The sequence below is a fragment of the Salmo trutta genome, chromosome 23, assembly GCF_901001165.1.
Source record: "Salmo trutta chromosome 23, fSalTru1.1, whole genome shotgun sequence".
Taxonomy (NCBI): domain Eukaryota; kingdom Metazoa; phylum Chordata; class Actinopteri; order Salmoniformes; family Salmonidae; genus Salmo; species Salmo trutta.
The window spans coordinates 9,823,282-9,844,121 of record NC_042979.1 but is presented as its reverse complement, the minus strand read 5'-3'; the positions used below and the strand labels follow the sequence as shown (position 1 = coordinate 9,844,121).

The window sequence follows — 20,840 nt, the reverse complement described above, 5'->3', positions numbered from 1 at the left end:
AGTGCACATTGGGATTTGTCATCCTGAGGCGGAGCTTGTGTAGTCCCTAGCATTGAGCCCGTCAGTTGGGCCTCCTGACATTTTGTCCAGGGCCCTAAAGATCGCGCCACTCCTCAATGTCTCCACCAGTCTTCTTCTGCTGCTCAAGCAGAGTGGGAGAGGGTTTAACCAGAGCAGCTGAGCAGCTGTAGGCAAGGAGACAGACTGTTACAAACTCACGTGTGTGCGTGCGTGTGTGTGAGAGAGACAGCATGTGTGCAGTGTGTGTGTGTCTGTGAGTGTGTAGTGTACTGACCTTGTCCCCTGAATGCAGGCCTGTGGCTGTACTGTGAAAAAGCAAGACGGAGAGACGTACTCCAGCAAGACAGACTGAACCCCAGACATCTCCTTCTGTTGAACCAGACCCTCAGACAGCCTGGAGAGGACAGGAGAGGAGAACGTATTGGGGTGAGCTCTAGACAGACACTTAAGCACACTCCCACTGCTGCCCAACTGATCTACAGTACTTCTACTGCCATTATGTTTTAGCAAACAATTTGATCAAACATTAAGCAACAACTGCTAACACCACTAGTAGAGCTGTCCTTCACTGTCTGACCCTGTACACACAATGTATTTAAATGTGACAAAATGTGACACATATTCTTGTAAGGGACAGCTGAAGTTACTGGTCCTGATGGTCCATTCGGACCCCTGTGGTGAGGTCTACCGGAGCAGCACTGGAGGGAGTGTTGGGGGGGGGGAGTAAGGAGAGGTGAAGGTGGAGGAGCAGTAGGAGATGGGGGTGGTATCGTCAACCATGCCGTCGTCCTCTAGGTCAGGGTCCGGGTGGGTGGAGTTTGAGAGGGTGGAAGGATGGACCGCAGCATACAGAGACATCTCATCCTGTTGACGCCTGCAACGGAGAGGAACGGGGTGGGATCCGACTCTATTCCAGTTGACGTTGTATGTTACATGAAACACTTCACGAGGAAACATACGTGAGGTCTGTCATCGTCACTCACGTGCCAAACCAGTTCCTCTGAGAGCACTGTAGTCTGTGGGAGAAGTCAAAGCAGTGGAGCTTCAGCAGTTTAATGAAGGCTTATCCCACTACGTCTAATATACATTAACATTTGAGTCATTTAGCAGAACCTTCCAGAAAGACAACCATCTCTGCAGCACTCCACCAATCAGGTCTTTATGGTAGAGTGGCCAGACGGAAGCCACTCCTCAGTAAAAGGCACATGACAGCCCACTTTCCAAAAGGCATCTAAAGGACTCTCAGACAATGAGAAACAAGATTTTCTGGCCTGATGAAACCAGGTTTGAACATTTTGGCCTGAATGCCAAGCGTCACGTCTGGGGGAAACCTGGTACCATCCCTACGGTGAAGCAGGGTGGTGGCAGCATCATGCTGTGGGGATTTTTTCAGTGACAGGGACTGGAAGACTCGTCAGGATCGAGGGAAAGATGAACGGAGCAAAGTACAGAGAGATCCTTGATGGAAACCTGCTCCAGAGCGCTCAGGACCTCAGACTGGTGCGAAGATTCACCTTCCAACAGAACAACGACCCTAAGCACACAGCTAAGACAACGCAGGAGTGGCTTCGGGACAAGTCTCTGATGTCCTTGAGTGGCGCAGCCAGAGCCCGGACTTGAACCCGATCGAACATCTCTGGAGAAACCTGAAAATAGCTGTTCAGTGACACTCCCCATCCAACCTGACAGAGCTTAAGAGGATCTGCAGAAAAGTATGGTAGAAACTCCCCAAATGCAGGTGTGCCAAGCCTGTAGCGTCATACCCAAGAAGACTCGAGGCTGTAATCGCGGCCAAAGGTGCTTCCACAAAGTGTCTGAATACTTATGTAAATATGATATTTCATTCTTTTTTCTTTTTAATACATTTGTAAACAATTCTAAAAACCAGTTTTTGCTTTGTCATTATGGGGTAGTGTGTGTAGATTGATGAGAAAAAATAAGCAATGTAATCAATTTTAGAATAAGGTTGTTACGTAACAAAATGTGGAAAAAGTCAAGGGGTCTGAATATTTTCTGAATGCACTGAATGGCCTACAAAAAGGTTCTACTGTACATAGAACACAAAGCACCCTTTTTTTGCAGTGGGTGATGGTATAGCTCCTGAGTGGCGCAGTGGTCTAAGGTGCTCCATCTCAGTGCTGGTGGTGTCACTACAGACACCCTGGTTCAAATCCAGTCTTTATCACAACTGGCTGTGATTGGGAGTTCCATAGGGTGGTGCACAATTGGCCCAGTGTTGGCTGGTATAGGCTATCATTGTAAATAAGAAATTCTTATTAACTGACTTGCCTAGTAAAATAAATAGCCTATACTGCAAGGTGCACAGTGGAGTTCAAGTCTAAAGTGACAGATGTCTGGGCCAACAGGTCCATTAAAGAAGAGATTCAATACTTGTACCTTTATTTAGTTAAGAACAAATTCTTATTTACAATGACGGCCTACCAGGGAACAGTGGGTTAACTGCCTTGTTCAGGGGAAGAAAAACTGATTTTTACCTTGTCGGCTTGGGGATTCAATCCAGCAACCTTTCGGTTACTGGCGTAATGCTGTAACCACTAGGCTACCTGCCACCCTAATACTATGTCTATCAAGAGAGCCAAAGTCCACCTGTCTCCCACCGCTTGTCTACTCAGACCGCTAGTTCTCAAACCTCACCTGAGTCATAACCTCACCTGATTCACAACCTCGCATGATTCATAACTTCAACTGATTCATAACTTCACCAGATTCACAACTTCACCTGATTCACAACTTCACCTGATTCACAACCTCACCTGATTCACAACTTCACCTGATTCACAACTTCACCTGATTCACAACCTCACCTGATTCATAACTTCACCTGAGTCATAACCTCACCTGATTCACAACCTCACCTGACTCACAACCTCACCTGATTCACAACCTCACCTGATTCATAACTTCACCTGATTCACAACCTCACCTGATTCACAACCTCACCTGACTCACAACCTCACCTGATTCACAACCTCACCTGATTCATAACTTCACCTGAGTCATAACCTCACCTGATTCACAACCTCACCTGACTCACAACCTCACCTGATTCACAACCTCACCTGATTCATAACTTCACCTGAGTCATAACCTCACCTGATTCACAACCTCACCTGATTCACAACCTCACCTGATTCATAACTTCACGTGAGTCATAACCTCACCTGATTCACAACCTCACCTGATTCGCAACCTCACCTGACTCACAAAAACATCCTTCCATGTCACAGATGCTGCTATACAAAGAGGGAATTTCACAGAATGTTTATGCATTAATCATTTGCATGCTCTCTCCCAAGAGTATGATAACAGTGACAGAAGGCAAATACTGTACATAATGTGTATGTAACATAGCCAGAAAACATCTGCAACTTTATACTGTACATGAAAATTAATGTCATATTCAAGTTCATTACAACAGACCTTTACAGTTTTCATATTTTATTTTACTTTATATTGCATTACTGTTTAACATACGCTATCAAAGATTATTTCACATTTGAGAATGTCTAGCAATCAAATCTACTACAGATCAATGTATACGTCACATGATCAAGACAGGGCTCACGCTCAGCATGTATTTGTGCGCATTTGTTATCTGTCTGTCACAGTAAAATGCAGTGCAGTGCAATATGACCATGTCGACAGAATGATTTAGTATTCCATCAGGCTTGGAGTAATTTCTTTGTTCTACGCGAGAGCGAGAGAGAGAGAGACAGACAGACAGACAGACAGACAGACAGAGGTATAGAGAGAGACAGACAGAGATAGAGAGACAGACAGACAGCAATAAAGAGACAAACAGACAGAGACAGACAGACAGACAGACAGACAGACAGACAGACAGACAGACAGACAGACAGACAGACAGACAGACAGACAGACAGACAGACAGAAATAAAGAGACAAACAGACAAACAGACAGAGATAGAGAGACAGACAGACAGAGATAGAGAGACGGTCAGAGTTAGAGAGATAGAGAGACAGACAGACAGAGATAGAGAGACGGTCAGAGTTAGAGAGATAGAGAGACAGACAGACAGAGATAGAGAGACAAACAGACACAGATAGAGAGATAGACAGCGATAGAGAGAGACAGAGACAGACAGAAAGACAGAGATAGATAGACTGTCAGAGATAGAGAGATAGAGAGAGACAAACAGACAGACAGAGAGAGAGAGAGAGAGAGACAGACAGACAGACAGACAGACAGACAGACAGACAGACAGACAGACAGACAGACAGACAGACAGACAGACAGACAGACAGACAGACAGAGAGAGAGAGAAATAAATAAATAAATAGAGAGCAATATCTAAATCAGTGCATTCCAGGTTTCTATGATATCCCATGGTTCTTAGGCGAGCTAATGCTTCAATAACATAACATGTTATCAAGATAAACAGCTAATACTAACTATGTAAACATCTTCATACATAAATAACATCAATATATGTTCTATAACATCCATCATATCCTCCTTTTAACAAACTGTTTGTACATACAGTACCACAACTGAAGATTATGTTTTGGCAGAGCAAACACTAGTACCCTGCAGTTACGGTATAGAAGTATAGAACACAGATTATGACCATGTCATAAGGGCACAGTATAGAAGCATAGAACACAGATTATGAACATGTCACAAGAGCACAGTATAGAAGTATAGAACACAGATTATGACCATGTCATAAGAGTACAGTATAGAAGTATATAATACAGATTATGACCATGTCCTTAGAGCAAAGTATAGAAGTATAGAACACAGATTATGACCATGTCATAAGAGCACAGTATAGAAGTATAGAACACAGATTATGACCATGTCATAAGAGCACATTATAGAAGTATAGAACACAGATTATGACCATGTCATAAGAGCACAGTATAGAAGTATAGAACACAGATTATGACCATGTCATAAGAGCACAGTATAGAAGTATAGAACACAGATTATGACCATGTCATAAGAGCACAGTATAGAAGTATAGAACACAGATTATGACCATGCCATAACTCTGTACAGCACAATCCAGGGTGGGGGTCAGAGACGATGTCATCTACATAACGTAATCTATATAATGTGTTGCAGTTCTTTTTGTTTCACTGTAAACACTGCGTTGATGAGTACATGCATACAATAAGCATTCTGTCAGCACACGAAGATAGAAGTTGTAAAAACAGAGGCCCTTAATTTGCTGCTAATTCAGGTTCACATTACTAAAAGTAGGAAGACCTAGAATGGAAGACAAAATAATATATTTGAGAGGAAGATAGAAACAGCCTGGGATGGATGAATCTAGGGAGGAGGAGGAGAAGAGGAAGAAGAAGTCGTGTCTTAGTCGTCCGTGTCTTTAACGGTGTTGTCATCTAGGAGGACGTGCCAGCGCTCGATCTTCTTGTCTTTGTTCTTGAGACATTCGTACCAGTGCTTCAGACATTCCCCCTTGGCTGTGATGCCCAGCTGGCACCCTCCTGAAGGGGAGAAGGTTTTTTAAAGTATTACTTTGAAGTCGGCTTTAAAAGTGCACAATATAGTTTGCTAAACATTAAAAGTACATTCATTCTGCAATCGTTACTGAACTCCCCAATGAAATCGTTGGATTTCTCAACTGACCAATGAAAATGCTGGATTTGCCCCATGTCATAGTCCCAACTCACCAATGAAATCATTGGATGTTCCCATGTCATAGTCCCAGACTGAGATGTCCAGGCTCTTCTTGGCCAGCTCACCATGTTTGATCTCATAGCTGAACTCCTGCAACACAACTTCAGCCATCACACTCCATGCTCAGTGCATAGACACAGACCGCCATTAGACTCTGTATTAATAAAACAATGGTCTGGAACCTGATATTGTGTTGTTATAGATATATATGAGGGGACATTAACCTCGTTGAACTCTGGGTTCAGCGTCTTCTTTTTGATCTGAGTCTTGTTCTTGGCTTTCTTCCCCATGTCTGGTTTCAGGAAGCTGCAGGTCACAATCACAGGAGAGAGAATCAATCCACACTCAATCAACCAACCAATCAATCTAGCCATCTGTCCATCAAATGTTTAAGGCTGTAGGACAGGGTCATAGAAGAGGAAGGTGAACATCAGCAATCAAGGTAGTTATATATATATATGCACTGCTCAAAAAAATAAAGGGAACACTTAAACAACACAATGTAACTCCAAGTCAATCACACTTCTGTGAAATCAAACTGTCCACTTAGGAAGCAACACTGATTGTCACGTCCTGACCAGCAGGTGGAGTAGGTGTTAAGTGTTGGTCAGGGCGTGGCAGAAGAAGTTGGGTTTTCTTTGTTCTGTCTAGGTTGGGTGTTTCTATGTAGAGGTAATTGGGGTGGACTTCCAATTGAAGGCAGCTGTGTGGTGTTGCCTTTGATTGGAAGTCCTATATTAGTTGGGTGTGTTTGTCTGTGTGTTTGTGGGGAATTGTTGTGAGCACTGCTTTGTTTGGTTTAGCCTGCCACACAGCACATTGTGAGTATTGTTTGTTGTTTTTGTTTTTTTCTCAAGTGGATACTTTACATGTTTTTATCAGTAATAAACATGAGTGTCCACAATCCCGCTGCGCCTTGGTCCTCCTTCGACGACAATCGTGACAGAATTCCCCACCAACACAGGACCAAGCAGCGGAAGAAGGCTGGCAAGGACTGGGAGACCGAGAGGCACCCCCAATAATTTTTTAAGGGGGGCACAAGGGCTGTGTGACGGAGCTGCCCGCCAGTCAACAGTCGTCGGAGCTGCCCGCCAGTCAACAGTCGCCAGAGCTGCCCGCCAGTCAACAGTCGTCAGAGCTGCCCGCCAGTCAACAGTCGTCAGAGCTGCCCGCCAGTCAACAGTCGTCAGAGCTGCCCGCCAGTCAACAGTCGTCAGAGCTGCCCGCCAGTCAACCATCACCAGAGCTGCCCGCCAGTCAACAGTCGTCAGAGCTGCCCGCCAGTCAACAGTCGTCAGAGCTGCCCGCCAGTCAACAGTCGCCAGAGAGGTCAGACTGCGCTGAACTGCCGGAGTGGCCAGACTGCGCTGAACTGCCGGAGTGGCCAGACTGCGCTGAACTGCCGGAGTGGCCAGACTGCGCTGAACTGCCGGAGTGGCCAGACTGCCCTGAACTGCCGGAGTGGCCAGACTGCCCTGAACTGCCGGAGTGGCCAGACTGCCCTGAACTGCCGGAGTGGCCAGACTGCCCTGAACTGCCGGAGTGGCCAGACTGCCCTGAACTGCCGGAGTGGCCAGACTGCCCTGAACTGCCGGAGTGGCCAGACTGCCCAGACTGTCCAGAGTGGCCAGACTGCCCAGACTGTCCCGAGTTGCCAGACTGCCCAGACTGTCCCGAGTTGCCAGACTGCCCAGACTGTCCCGAGTTGCCAGACTGCCCAGACTGTCCCGAGTTGCCAGACTGCCCAGACTGTCCCGAGTTGCCAGACTGCCCAGACTGTCCCGAGTGGCCAGACTGCCCTGAACTGCCGGAGTGGCCAGACTGCCCTGAACTGCCTCGAGTGGCCAGACTGCCCTGAACTGCCTCGAGTGGCCAGACTGCCCAGACTTTCCCGAGTGGCCAGACTGCCCAGACTGTCCCGAGTGGCCAGACTGCCCAGACTGTCCCGGGCTGCCAGACTGCCCAGACTGCTCCGAGCTGCCAGACTGCACCGAGCCGCCGGACTGTCCCGACAGCTTGGAACGGCCAGAACCTGAGCCGCCTCCAACATAGGTGGGTTGGGGAGGGGGGGTGTAGCACAGTGCCGTCGTTGACGGCAGCCACCCTCCCTTCCCTCCCTGTAGTTAGGGGGAAATTTTCGGGTTGTTTTGGGTGTTTTGTGTTTTTGAAGGTGCATTCGGGGTCTGCACCTTTAGGGGGGGGGTAATGTCACGTCCTGACCAGCAGGTGGAGTAGGTGTTAAGTGTTGGTCAGGGCGTGGCAGCAGAAGTTGGGTTTTCTTTGTTCTGTGTAGGTTGGGTGTTTCTATGTAGAGGTAATTGGGGTGGACTTCCAATTGAAGGCAGCTGTGTGGTGTTGGCTTTGATTGGAAGTCCTATATTAGTTGGGTGTGTTTGTCTGTGTGTTTGTGGGGAATTGTTGTGAGCACTGCTTTGTTTGGTTTAGCCTGCCACACGGCACATTGTGAGTATTGTTTGTTGTTTTGTTTTTTTTCTCAAGTGGATACTTTACATGTTTTTATCAGTAATAAACATGAGTGTCCACAATCCCGCTGCGCCTTGGTCCTCCTTCGACGACAATCGTGACACTGATTGACAATACATTTCACATGCTGTTGTGCAAATGGAATAGACAACAGGTGGAAATTATAGGCAATTAGCAAGACACCCCCAATAAAGGAATGGTTCTGCAGGTAGGGACCACAGAGCACTTCTCAGTTCCTATGCTTCCTGGCCGATGTTTTGGTCACTTTTGAATGCTGGCGGTGATTTCACTCTAGTGGTAGCATGAGACGGAGTCTACAACCCACACAAGTGGCTCAGGTAGTGCAGCTCATCCAGGATGGCACATCAATGCGAGCTGTGGCAAGAAGGTTTGCTGTGTCTGTCAGCGTAGTGTCCAGGGCATGGAGGCGCTACCAGGAGACAGGCCAGTACATCAGGAGACGTGGAGGAGGCCGTAGGAGGGCAACAACCCAGCAGCAGGACCGCTACCTCCGCCTTTGTGCAAGGAGGAGCACTGCCAGAGCCCTGCAAAATGACCTCCAGCAGGCCACAAATGTGCATGTGTCTGCTCAAACGGTCAGAAACAGACTCCATGAGGGTGGTATGAGGGCCCGACATCCACAGGTGGGGGTTGTGCTTACAGCCCAACACCGTGCAGGACGTTTGGCATTTGCCAGAGAACACCAAGATTGGCAAATTCGCCACTGGCGCCCTGTGCTCTTCACAGATGAAAGCAGGTTCACACTGAGCACATGTGACAGATGTGACAGAGTCTGGAGACGCCGTGGAGAACGTTCTGCTGCCTGCAACATCCTCCAGCATGACCGGTTTGGCGGTGGGTCAGTCATGGTGTGGGGTGGCATTTCTTTGGGGGGCCGCACAGCCCTCCATGTGCTCGCCAGAGGTAGCCTGACTGCCATTAGGTACCGAGATGAGATCCTCAGACCCCTTGTGAGACCATATGCTGGTGCGGTTGGCCCTGGGTTCCTCCTAATGCAAGACAATGCTAGACCTCATGTGGCTGGAGTGTGTCAGCAGTTCCTGCAAGAGGAAGGCATTGATGCTATGGACTGGCCCGCCCGTTCCCCAGACCTGAATCCAATTGAGCACATCTGGGACATCATGTCTCGCTCCATCCACCAACGCCACGTTGCACCACAGACTGTCCAGGAGTTGGCGGATGCTTTAGTCCAGGTCTGGGAGGAGATCCCTCAGGAGACCATCCACCACCTCATCAGAAGCATGCCCAGGCGTTGTAGGGAGGTCATACAGGCACGTGGAGGCCACACACACCACTGAGCCTCATTTTGACTTGTTTTAAGGACATTACATCAAAGTTGGATCAGCCTGTAGTGTGGTTTTCCACTTTAATTTTGAGTGTGACTCCAAATCCAGACCTCCATGGGTTGATAAATTGGATTTCCATTGATTATTTTTGTGTGATTTTGTTGTCAGCACATTCAACTATGTAAATAAAAAAGTATTTAATAAGATTATTTCTTTCATTCAGATCTAGGATGTGTTGTTTAAGTGTTCCCTTTATTTTTTTGAGCAGTATATATATATATATATATATATATATAGACAGACAGACAGACAGACAGACAGACAGATAGGGTAGCTAGATTAATAGAACACATACATCTTGACAAAGGGGTCTGAGTATCCATTAGAGTCCATAGCTGCCAGGTGAGCACATCGCACCACTCCCACGATCAGACGACCCTGCTGGGTGCTGTAGGTTAGAGAGACCAGGATACGACCCCTCTCCTCTGCTTCATCCTCCTTTACCTGTAGGACACACACACACACACACAGAAATGTACGCACACACGCACAGACAAGAAGATTTGCTAGTGGATTTACATCCACTACGATAAGAATTTTCCCATAGAGATAAGCATATCAAAGATTGTCATAACATCTACAGTATATATAATCCATGCATGTACTGTACAGTGCATTTTATTCTAAAATGGATTAAATAGTTTTTTTCCCTCATCAATCTACACTCAATACCCAATAATGACAAAGCAAAAACAGGTTTAGAAATGTTTGTTTTCCTCAGTATTTGGGGAGTTTCTCTCATTCTTCTCTGCAGATCCTCACAAGCTCTGTCAGGTTGGATGGGGAGCGTCGCTGCACAGCTATTTTCAGGTCTCTTCGGAGATGTTCGATCGGGTTCAAGTCCGGGCACTGGCTGGGCCACTCCAGGACATTCAGAGACTTGTCCCGAAGCCACTCCTGCGTTGTCTTGGCTGTGTGCTTAGGGTCGTTGTCCTGTTGGAAGGTGAACCTTCGCCCCAGTCTGAGGTCCTGAGTGCTCTAGAGCAGGTTTCCATCAAGGATCTCTCTGTACTTTGCTCCGTTCATCTTTCCCTCGATCCTGACGAGTCTCCCAGTCCCTGCCGCTGAAAAACATCCCCACAGCATGATGCTGCCACCACCCTGCTTCACTGTAGGGATGGTGCCAGGTTTCCTCCAGACGTGACGCTTGGCATTCAGGCCAAAGAGTTTAATCTTGGTTTCATCATACCAGAGAATGTTGTTTCTCATGGTCTGAGAGTCCTTTAGGTGCCTTTTGGCAAACTCCAAGCGGGCTGTCATGTACCTTTTACTGAGGAGTGGCTTCTGTCTGGCCATTCTACCATAAAGGCCTAAGTGGTGGAGTGCTGCAGAGATGGTTGTCCTTCTGGAAGGTTCTCCCATCTCCACAGAGGAACTCTTGAGCTCTGTCAAAGTGACCATTGGGTTCTTGGTCACCTCCCTGACCAAGGCCCTTCTCCCCCGATTGCTCAGTTTGGCCAGGTGGCCAGCTTTAGGAAGAGTCTTGGTGGTTCTATTTAAGAATGATGGAGGCCACTGTGTTTTTGCGGACCTTCAATGCTGCAGAAATGTTTTGGTACCCTTCCCAAGATCTGTGCTTCGAAATAATCCTGTCTCGGAGCTCTCCGGACAATTCCTTCGATTGATGAGGAAAACATTTTTGTTCATCAATTTTAGAATAAGGCTGTAACGTAACAAAATGTGGAAAAAGTCAAGGGGTCTGAATACTTTCCGAATGCACTGTATGTATATAATTTCTCCACTACTGGTCATGTACTGTATGTTTAATCCACTTTTAGAGTACATGATAATATCATGGGTTACACATACATGCCTTCAGAAAGTACTCACACCACTGGACTTTTCCATATTTTGTTGAGTTACAACCTGAATTCAAAATTGATTAAATTTACATTTTATGTCACCGGCCTATCCCTTAATAAGTGAAATTATGACTTCTGAGCTTTTTACAAATTAATAAAAAATGAAAAGCTTAAATGTCTTCAGTCAATAAATATTCAACCATTTTGTTATTCAAGCTTAAATAAGTTCAATAATAGTAATAATAGTGTTTAACATGATTTTAACATGATTTTGTTTATGACTACCTCATCTCTGTACCCCACACATACAATCTGTAAGGTCCCTCAGTCGAGCACTGAATTTAAAACAGTCGAGCACTGAATTCAACCACAAAGACCATTGCTGTGAAACATTAAAAAAGTTAGAATTTTTAGATAAACCTATACTAAAGATATTCACGTCATCAAATAATTGATTAAAACACAGTGTTTTGCAATTCAGGTCTACAGTAGCCTCAGCAGCCCTCTATAGGGTAGCACCACGGTGTAGCCGGAGGACAGCTGCACTACATGGCCAAAAGTATGTGGACACATGCTCGTCAAACATCTCATTCCAAAATCATGGGCATTAATATGGAGTTGGTCCCTCCTTTGCTGCTATAACAGCCTCCACTCTTCTGGGAAGGCTTTCCACTAGATGTTGGAACATTGCTGCAGGGACTTACTCGGCTGTCCCGTTCTGTGAGCTTGTGTGGCCTACTACTTTGCGGCTGAGCCTTTGTTTCTCCTAGACGTCACCTTGATTACTCAACATTTTCTCTCGACCTGTGCACCTACGTTGTAAACTTTCATTCATAGGCTAAGTTGTAGCAACCTCATGATGGGTACAGGGCAAATTTGAGTATGTAGTAGCCTAAACCTATCAATGTTACATTGAGCTGTGTGAATGGAATATCAATCACAGTCGTCCAACATGCTGTAATAAAATTAAGGAGATGCTCATAAAAAAAAAGATTGTCCTCCCTCATCTTAAACGTCACCAACCGCCATTGTTTAAAACAGTTACAAATTTGAATAGCTGTGATAGGAGAAAACTGACGATAGATCAACAATGTTGTAGTTACTCCACAATACTAACATAAATGAATGAAAAGAAGGAAGCCTGTACAGAATACAAATATTCCAAAACATGCATCCTGTTTGCAATAAGGCACTAAAGCAAAACTGCAAAAAATGTGGCATAGTAATTAACTTTGTGTCCTGAATACAAAGTGTTATGTTTGGGGCAAATCCAACACAACACATCAGTAAGTACCACTCTTCATATTTTCAAGCATGGTGGTGGCTGCATCATGTTATGGGCATACTTGTCATCGGCAAGGACTAGGGCAGTGGTCACCAATCTGTCGATTATGATCGACTGGTCAATCTCCAAGGCATTCGTAGTTGATCACCAAACATTTCTGTAAAAAACAACAACAATAAAGCCTTCCTATTTATTTGTTTGTTTTGTGCGGTTGGCGGTAGGTGCGTTTGATTCAGCAGCCCTAGCGCTGGGAAGGTAGAACTCCGTGTCTGAAGGTAGAACTCCGCATAACCATAACTAGAGAGAGACTCAATGAATACAGCAAAGAGCTGCTGCTTTTATAAGTAAGTTCATGTTTAAGTTGTTATTCAGCATTGTCAACACTTTGTTCAACACTTTTATAAGCCATAACATCCGGGTTCTCCCAGCTTCCACTCGCTACAAACAGCACTGCAGCTGCAATGAATGAGTATAGCAGAGTATAGCATAATCTTGCGTTGTTATTATTAGCGACTTGTGTCTTTTTTTAATATTGAGGAATATTTCACTTTCCCTGGTCATAGGAGTAACAACATGAATGAGGCAGAAATAATGCCGTGCGTCTTGAGTTTCGCCATCAGCTGGAAGACTGTGTCCCCCTTTTCTCAGCGGAGGGAGGGAGAGTGGAGGGATGGTAAGTTGGGTGAGAGGCAGCCTCACTGATGTTCACTCCCATCAGATTGAAGACTGTGTCCCCCTTTTCTCAGCGGAGGGAGGGAGAGTGGAGGGAGGGAGAGTGGAGGGATGGTGAGTTGGGTGAGAGGCAGCCTCACTGATGTTCCCTCCCATCAGATTGAAGACTGTGTCCCCCTTTTCTCAGCGGAGGGAGGGAGAGTGGAGGGAGGGAGGGAGAGCGGAGGGAGGGAGAGTGGAGGGATGGTGAGTTGGGTGAGAGGCAGCCTCACTGATGTTCAATAACATCAGATGGAGACCATCAGTCCAGTAAAATAAAAAAAGTAATTATTATGCTCACTCAGCTGTACCTCACAAGTAATACAACAAATTATCTATTACCAGTGTGACCATATAACGAAAACGTTGACATTTCAAAAGGGTCTGAGAAGAACAACATTGGCAGGGCAATTCAAGCATAGCTATTGTGCAGTGGTAATGTATTGGGCCTATAGCCTGCTGCACAAACCTCATCGCTACAGAACTGTTTTTAATTGGTTAATGTTGCGTTCGCTTATGATTTTTTTTTTTTTTTTTTTTAATCTGATCGGTAGATCTCAGCTCTCTTTTGGACTCAGAAAGTGATCTTGACTCAGAAAAGCTTGGTGACCACTGGACTGGGGAGTTTTTTTTAGGTTAAAATGAACTGAATAGAACTAAGCACAGGCAAAATCCTAGAGGAAAACCTGGTTCAGTCTGCTTTCCAACAGACACTGGGAGATTAATTGACCTTTCAGCAGGACAATAACCTAAAACACAAGGCCAAATCTACACTGGAGTTGCTTACCAAGATGACATTGAATGTTCCTGAGTGGCCTAGTTAAAGTTTGGACTTAAATAGGCTTGAAAAACTACTGCAAAACTTGAAAATGGCTATCTAGCAATGATTAACAGCCAACTTGACAGAGCTTGAAGAATTTTTTTAATAATAATGTGCGAATATTGTACAATCCAGGTGTGCAAAGCTCTTAGAGACAACTCACAGCTGTAATCGTTGCCGAAGGTGATTCTAACATGTATTGACTCAGGGGTGTGAATACGTACTGTATGTAAATTTGATATTTCTCTATTTCATTTTCAATAAACATGTGTTGACTTTGTAATTATGGGGTATTGTGTATAGATGGGTGAGAATATGTATTTATTTAATCCATTTTGATTTTAGGCTGTAACACAACAAAATGTGGAATACGTCAATGGGTATGAGTACTTTCTAATTGGCACTGTACATGATATAATCTGAGTTATGTAATGTGTGGCCAACTATGGGTGCAAGTTATTCTGACAGTAAAACTAAAAAGCCATTTCCTTCGGGAATACAGAACAGGGCCACAGGTCACAGTATAAACAAAGATTAATAGTATAAAGGCGGCTGGTGGCACCTTAATTGGGGAGGACGGGTTCATAGCAATTGAATGAATGGAATGGTATCGACACATCAAACACATGGTTTCCTTGTGTTTGATACCATTCCATTCACTTCAATCCAGTCATTATTATGAGCCGTCCTCCCCTCAACAGCCTCCTATCCTTGAAAGGTATTTATCTTGTGGAGACAACAATAGATAACAAGGCAAGGAGGCCTAACGGGTGCAGAAAAAGTTCCTACTAAATTCAATGGAAATGAATAGTACATGTGATATCAGTATTCAGCTACAATTTTGTTCCCTGACTGGAGTTACAGGCGTAAATCTTAGGTGTGAACGTGAAGTGTGAATCCTGAGTGTAAATCCTGTCTCAAGCGAGTCTTACCTCCTCCTCGTAGAGAGCCATGCCCCGGGCTGAGCCTCCTGTTCCTGCCTTCTTCACCTGGGAGAGGGGGGAAGCAAAGGGGGAGAGTGGGGGTAAAATCAATTATATCATGATTATTAACAGTTACATCCACAAGGCAAAGGTTAACAACTGTCTCCAGACCTGGATGCGTGCCCTCATAGACACACACTGTTGTAGTTCCTACCTGGACCACCCTCTCCAGACACACACTGTTGTAGTTCCTACCTGGACCACCCTCTCCAGACACACACTGTTGTAGTTCCTACCTGGACCACCCTCTCCAGACACACACTGTTGTAGTTCCTACCTGGACCACCCTCTCCAGACACACACTGTTGTAGTTCCTACCTGGACCACCCTCTCCAGACACACACTGTTGTAGATCCTACCTGGACCACCCTCTCCAGACACACGCTGTTGTAGTTCCTACCTGGACCACCCTCTCCAGACACACACTGTAGTTCTTCTTCTGGTTGGCTTTGAGTTTCTTCAGAGCAACACGCGTCTCTCCGATGAACTCATTGTGCCCAAACTTGTCCATATCACTCACTGACAGCCTGGAAGCAGGAAGAGGAGTTCTATTCTCTTTTTTTTCATCATCACCGAAGAGTTTTTATTCTGTTGGTTCCCTTTAGCCCTGGGTAATGTAACTGATGTAAATGGAGAGCCAGGGAACTAAAGTTGGCCAATATCAATGTAAACGTTTTCATTTCAGATGACCCAGTGGGTGACACATATACTGTATACAGTAGTGTTATGTGGTATGGGCGAGCCTGCCTGTATTTACCGTAGTGTTTTGCGCTGCATGTCGTCGTCAGTGATGCCATGGTACACCAGAGTCTCATTCCACACTGGGTTCAGAGTGCCCTTCAGTGTCTTAGTACGCAGCTTGTTAGACTGTGGAAACGGGAAGACAGGGAGAGGGGGGGACAGGGGAAGACATAGAGCAGGAGACAGGGAGACAGATGGAGAGGGAGAGAGAAACAGAGAGACCCCACAGAGCCCCACGACAGCAACACAATTAGTCCCAACCAAAATAATGAGAAAACAAAAAGATAATTACTTGACACATTGGAAAGAATTAACAAAAAAAACTGAGCAAACTAGAATGCTATTTGGCCCTAAACAGAGAGTACACAGTGGCAGAATATCTGGCCACTGGGACTGACCCAAAATTAAGGAAAGCTTTGACTATGTACTGACTCAGTGAGCATAGCCTTGCTATTGAGAAAGGTCGCCAAAGGCAAACCTGGCTCTCAAGAGAAGACAAGCTATGTGCACACTGCCAACAAAATGAGGTGGAAACTGAGCTGCATATTAGAGACACATATTTCCCTCAGATTAGACAGACCCACAAAGAATTTGAAAACAAAACCCAATATTGATACACCATATTTACTGGGTGAAATACCACAGTGTGCCATCACAGCAGCAAGATTTGTGACTTGTTGCCACAAGAAAAGGGCAACCAGTGAAGAACAAACACCATTGTAAATACAACCCATATTTATGTTGATTTATTTTCCCTTTTGTACTTTAACCATTTGCACATCATTACAACGCTGTATATAGACATAATGACATTTGAAATGTCTTAATTCTTTTGGAACTTCTGTGAGTGATACAAGTCTGTGTCAACAGGCAGCAGAAACAGGCCTACAACAGCCAGAAGTGTTGGAAGTTACCTTACTGGCTCCAGGTAAGAGGTGCAGCTTGACGTAGGGGTCTGCTAGTCCATTAGAGTCCATCGGCTTTAGGCCCTGAGAGAGAGAGAGAGAGAGAGAGAGAGGGCAGGAGATTAGAGATGGAGAATATTAACCTAAAGATGAACCATTCAAGCATGTCACTGAAGCTAGCAGTGTGTATGTATACCTTGGCTTTGACTATGTTGCAGTGCAGCGCGTTGCTCTCCTGTTCATAATGCAGAGTGAACTCCAGTAACCCCAGGGTGGCTGATGTGGACAGAACAAAAGAACATCATGCTCAGATTGGTTACTACAACCAACACACACACACACACACACACACACACACACACACACACACACACACACACACACACACACACACACACACACACACACACACAGAGAGAGAGAGAGACAGAGACAGAGAGAGAGAGAGAGAGACAGAGACAGAGAGAGAGAGACAGAGACAGAGACAGAGAGACAGAGACAGAGACAGAGAGACAGAGACAGAGAGACAGAGAGAGACAGAGAGAGAGAGAGAGAGAGAGAGAGAGAGAATGAGAGAGAGAGAGAATAACAGAACAACAGAGAGGAAGTGTGTGTGTGCATTAGAATATGTGTTTCATCTTGTTGGTCTACAATGTCCCTGCTTGGGAACCAAATTTCCCAGTGGGCTAATAAAGATTGATGGTTACTGTATGCACACGGTATGGTATGTAGAGGGTCGTGTTTGGTGACAAGGTAGAGGAAGTCATCAAATGTCTGAAGTGACTGAAATCAATAAAAAGGAACATGTGTTTTATAACGACACACACTTACTGGATTCATCAGAGTCATATTCGTTGTCGTCGTCCTCAACAGGAGCGGGGGCTGGGCGTGCTGCCAGGGTGGGTTTGGGGGCAGGAGTGGGTTTCTCCTCCCCGACTAGAGTTGGGGCTCTATCCTCCCTCTGGTGAGGGTGTCTGCTCTCCTCTGGTGCAGGGGCTGAGGTAGAGAAACACCTCTATTTACTCAGTCTCAATCTCCAAGTAGAAGGGATTATGCATCTGAGCAGTTGGTGGTAACAGGTAGGTAAACAAAACCAAAGCAGTGACTGCTTTTAGGGTGGGTAAGGAAAAACATGTCATTTTGTAATTTGGGTGAGCTGACCCTACAATCGTACCCTGTGGTGTGACTGTGTCAGCTGGAGCTGGTGTGCTCTCTCTCCCCCTGGCTGTGGGAGGTCTGGAGCCGAACTTAGACTGGCTCTTCACCACCTCTTCCTGCACAGCAACGCCCCCTAGTGTCTGAGCAGAGCTATACCCCGCTGGGTCCTGTTGCTCTGAGCTGGAGTACGGGGGCTCATCAGTGGGCTCTGAGACAAGACGGAGAGAGGAAGATGACATTTTGAAATACCCAACAAGCTTTTGCATGTACCTCTCATGCAAGTCCCACCAGTCGTGAAATCTTAATGCTTTGTTTCCACTGCTCACCTTGGTTCTCTGTGTTGGAGCAGCAGTTATCCTGCTGCTCCTGCTGCTCTGTGCAGTCCTGGGCACCAGCGTCTGGCTGGTAGCTGGGCTGGGTCTGGGTTCGGGCATAGGGCTGGGTACTGGGCTGGTGATGGGTAGGGTTCAGGGTACGGGGGCTCTCTCTACCCGTCCCTCTGGGCCTGGAGATGGGCAGGGGAGCAGGGAGGACCTGCTGGGGTTGGCCCTTAAAGAACCACGCTCCAGAACGCTTCAACATCTAGATATGGAGAGAGAGATGGAGAGACAGAGAGAAAGAGAGAGAGAGGAAGAGATGTAGAGTGAGAGGGGGGAGGGGAGAGACAGAGAAAGAGAACATTTGATGGAGAGAGCGAGATTGAGATGGAGAGAGAGGGGGGGGTAGCGTGCTTAGCAGATGAGTTATCTCCCATTGGACTGACAGGTAGGGCCATTTAATTAAAGGTTCCCTGGGGAGAGGTTTCACCGAACACAGGGTCAGCACTAAACAATACTGTGAAACGGGGTGACTAAGCAAACCCAAAAAATAAAGTGTGAGTGTGATTAAGTCTGAACAGCTGAACCCTTCTCTCCCCCCTTCCCTTTCCTCCTTCTCTATGTCCCCCCTTCTCTCTCCCCCCTACATTTTGATTGTGATGGGACAAACAAACACAATCTTTTCAAATTATTTATTAATATGAAGGCGTATTCCTGGAGTATACATTAAAACGACTATTTGTTTTGTCTTCAACCTAGAATTTCTCTATCATTCCACCCCTCCTTTCCTCTCTCCATCGCTCTCTCTCTATCTCCCTCCTCTCTCACCTCTTTGTGTTCGCTGCAGATCCTACAGACCCACACAGGACATGACGGCCGGCTGTTGTTCTGAATCCCACACTTACTGCACATATGCTGCGAGCAGAAACACACACATACACACACTTACTTAAACCAGAGTTATTTTTATGATACACTCTTAGAAAAAAAGGAGCCATCTACAACCTGAAAGGGTTCTTCGGCTCTACCCATATGAGAACCCGTTGAAGAACACTTTTTGGTTCCAGGTAGAACCCTATTGGGTTCCATGCAGAACCCTTTCCCCCAGAGGGTTAAACATGGAACCCAAAAGAGTTCTACCTGGAACCAAAAAGGGTTCTACCTGGAACCAAAATGGGTTCTACCTGGAACCAAAAAGGGTTCTACCTGGAACCAAAAAGGGTTCTTGTCACGCCCTGACCTGAGAGAGCCGTTTTTCTCTGTTTAGTTAGGTCAGGGTGTGATATGGGGTGGGCATTCTATGTATTTTATTTCTATGTTTTGGCCAGGTATGGTTTCCAAACAGAGGCAGCTGTCTATCGTTGTCTCTGATTGGGAACCATACTTAGGCAGCCCTTTTTCCCTCCTTGAGTTGTGGGATCTTGTTTTTGTGTAGCTGCCTTTGAGCAGCCCCAGAACGTCACGTTTCTTTCTGTTTATCCTTCTTTATTGTTTTGTTCGGTTTCACTTCTGAATAAAGGATGTGGAATTACCGGCACGCTGCGCCTTGGCTTATTTATGACAGGGAGTTTGAGGACAGTGATCGTGACAGTTCTACCTGGAACCAAAAAGGGTTCTGTCACGGGATACTAGGAGTGGTGGTTGGAGTCAGGCGCAGAGAGCAGAGGTAATAGTACAACGTCTTTATTTCTTCCGGCACAAACCGGTCACGCCAAAACAGACGGGCGCGTAAAACAAATGACCAACCCAAAACAACGGGCAAACAGTCCGGAGAGAGAAATAAGGCATCAGCCAGCACATCCAAAATACACGACAGCAAAATTAATCCCGCACAAACCTGGGCAGGCTTAACAGGCTGAAATAAACACAAATCAAGAAACAAAACAGGGAACAGGTGCAACCAATAAGACCAAACAAACAGAAAAGGAAAAAGGGATCAGCGGTGGCTAGTAGGCCGGCGACGACGACCGCCGAGCGCCGCCCGAACAGGCAGGGGAGCCACCTTCGGTGGGATTCGTGACAGGTTCTCCTATGGGGACAGCCAAAGAACCCTTTTGGAACCCTTTTTTTCTGAGAGTGTAGGACAAATGTAGGCACAGATTGGGAACTAGACAAAGAGAGCGACAGAAAGGATTTAGGAGCACATACCAGACTACTGACAGAATCAGCTCTGCTCAAAGCAACATGAAATAGTAAGTCGAACAAAAGAAGATGAGAAACCACAGGAAACCACAGAGACCTACAAGGCTTGGACCTCTGATAACTGTCCAAACTCTCTACATAGCTCTATTATATGTGCTAGTTACCTTCTTGCAGTGGGAACAGAGTACGGAGTTGACTCCCTGCTGGCCAAACGTCTCTCCACACAGCAGACAGCGAGACTGACCATCTCCACATGCTGTCTTCTTCATACTGTCCAACCTAGTGGCAAAACGCCTACAGAACACACAGACACAGACACAGTTACAGACACAGACACAGACACAGACACAGAGACACACACACACACGCACACGCACACGCACACGCACACGCACACACACACACACACACGCACACG

The 20,840-nt window shown here is 46.0% G+C and overlaps 1 protein-coding gene across 2 annotated transcripts in view; it reads right to left on the bottom strand.

The window, feature by feature from the left end:
• Positions 1 to 4,253: 4,253 nt before the first annotated feature.
• Positions 4,254 to 20,840, bottom strand: part of LOC115159265 (rabphilin-3A) — a 65,576-nt gene continuing 48,989 nt past the window's right edge. Inside the window, exons 3-16 of one of the 2 annotated variants that reach the window (XM_029708818.1) lie at positions 20,587 to 20,716; positions 19,109 to 19,195; positions 18,290 to 18,545; positions 17,980 to 18,171; positions 17,637 to 17,801; positions 17,002 to 17,081; positions 16,815 to 16,889; positions 15,917 to 16,026; positions 15,560 to 15,686; positions 15,109 to 15,165; positions 9,854 to 10,002; positions 5,932 to 6,013; positions 5,701 to 5,797; positions 4,254 to 5,514 (exon numbers count right to left, since the gene is read on the bottom strand). In XM_029708818.1, the coding sequence (XP_029564678.1) occupies positions 5,378 to 5,514; positions 5,701 to 5,797; positions 5,932 to 6,013; positions 9,854 to 10,002; positions 15,109 to 15,165; positions 15,560 to 15,686; positions 15,917 to 16,026; positions 16,815 to 16,889; positions 17,002 to 17,081; positions 17,637 to 17,801; positions 17,980 to 18,171; positions 18,290 to 18,545; positions 19,109 to 19,195; positions 20,587 to 20,716 (1,744 nt within the window). In that variant the 3' untranslated portion in view covers positions 4,254 to 5,377. The remainder of the gene's footprint in view (positions 5,515 to 5,700; positions 5,798 to 5,931; positions 6,014 to 9,853; positions 10,003 to 15,108; positions 15,166 to 15,559; positions 15,687 to 15,916; positions 16,027 to 16,814; positions 16,890 to 17,001; positions 17,082 to 17,636; positions 17,802 to 17,979; positions 18,172 to 18,289; positions 18,546 to 19,108; positions 19,196 to 20,586; positions 20,717 to 20,840) is intronic. The other variant, XM_029708819.1, reaches the window with a different exon arrangement.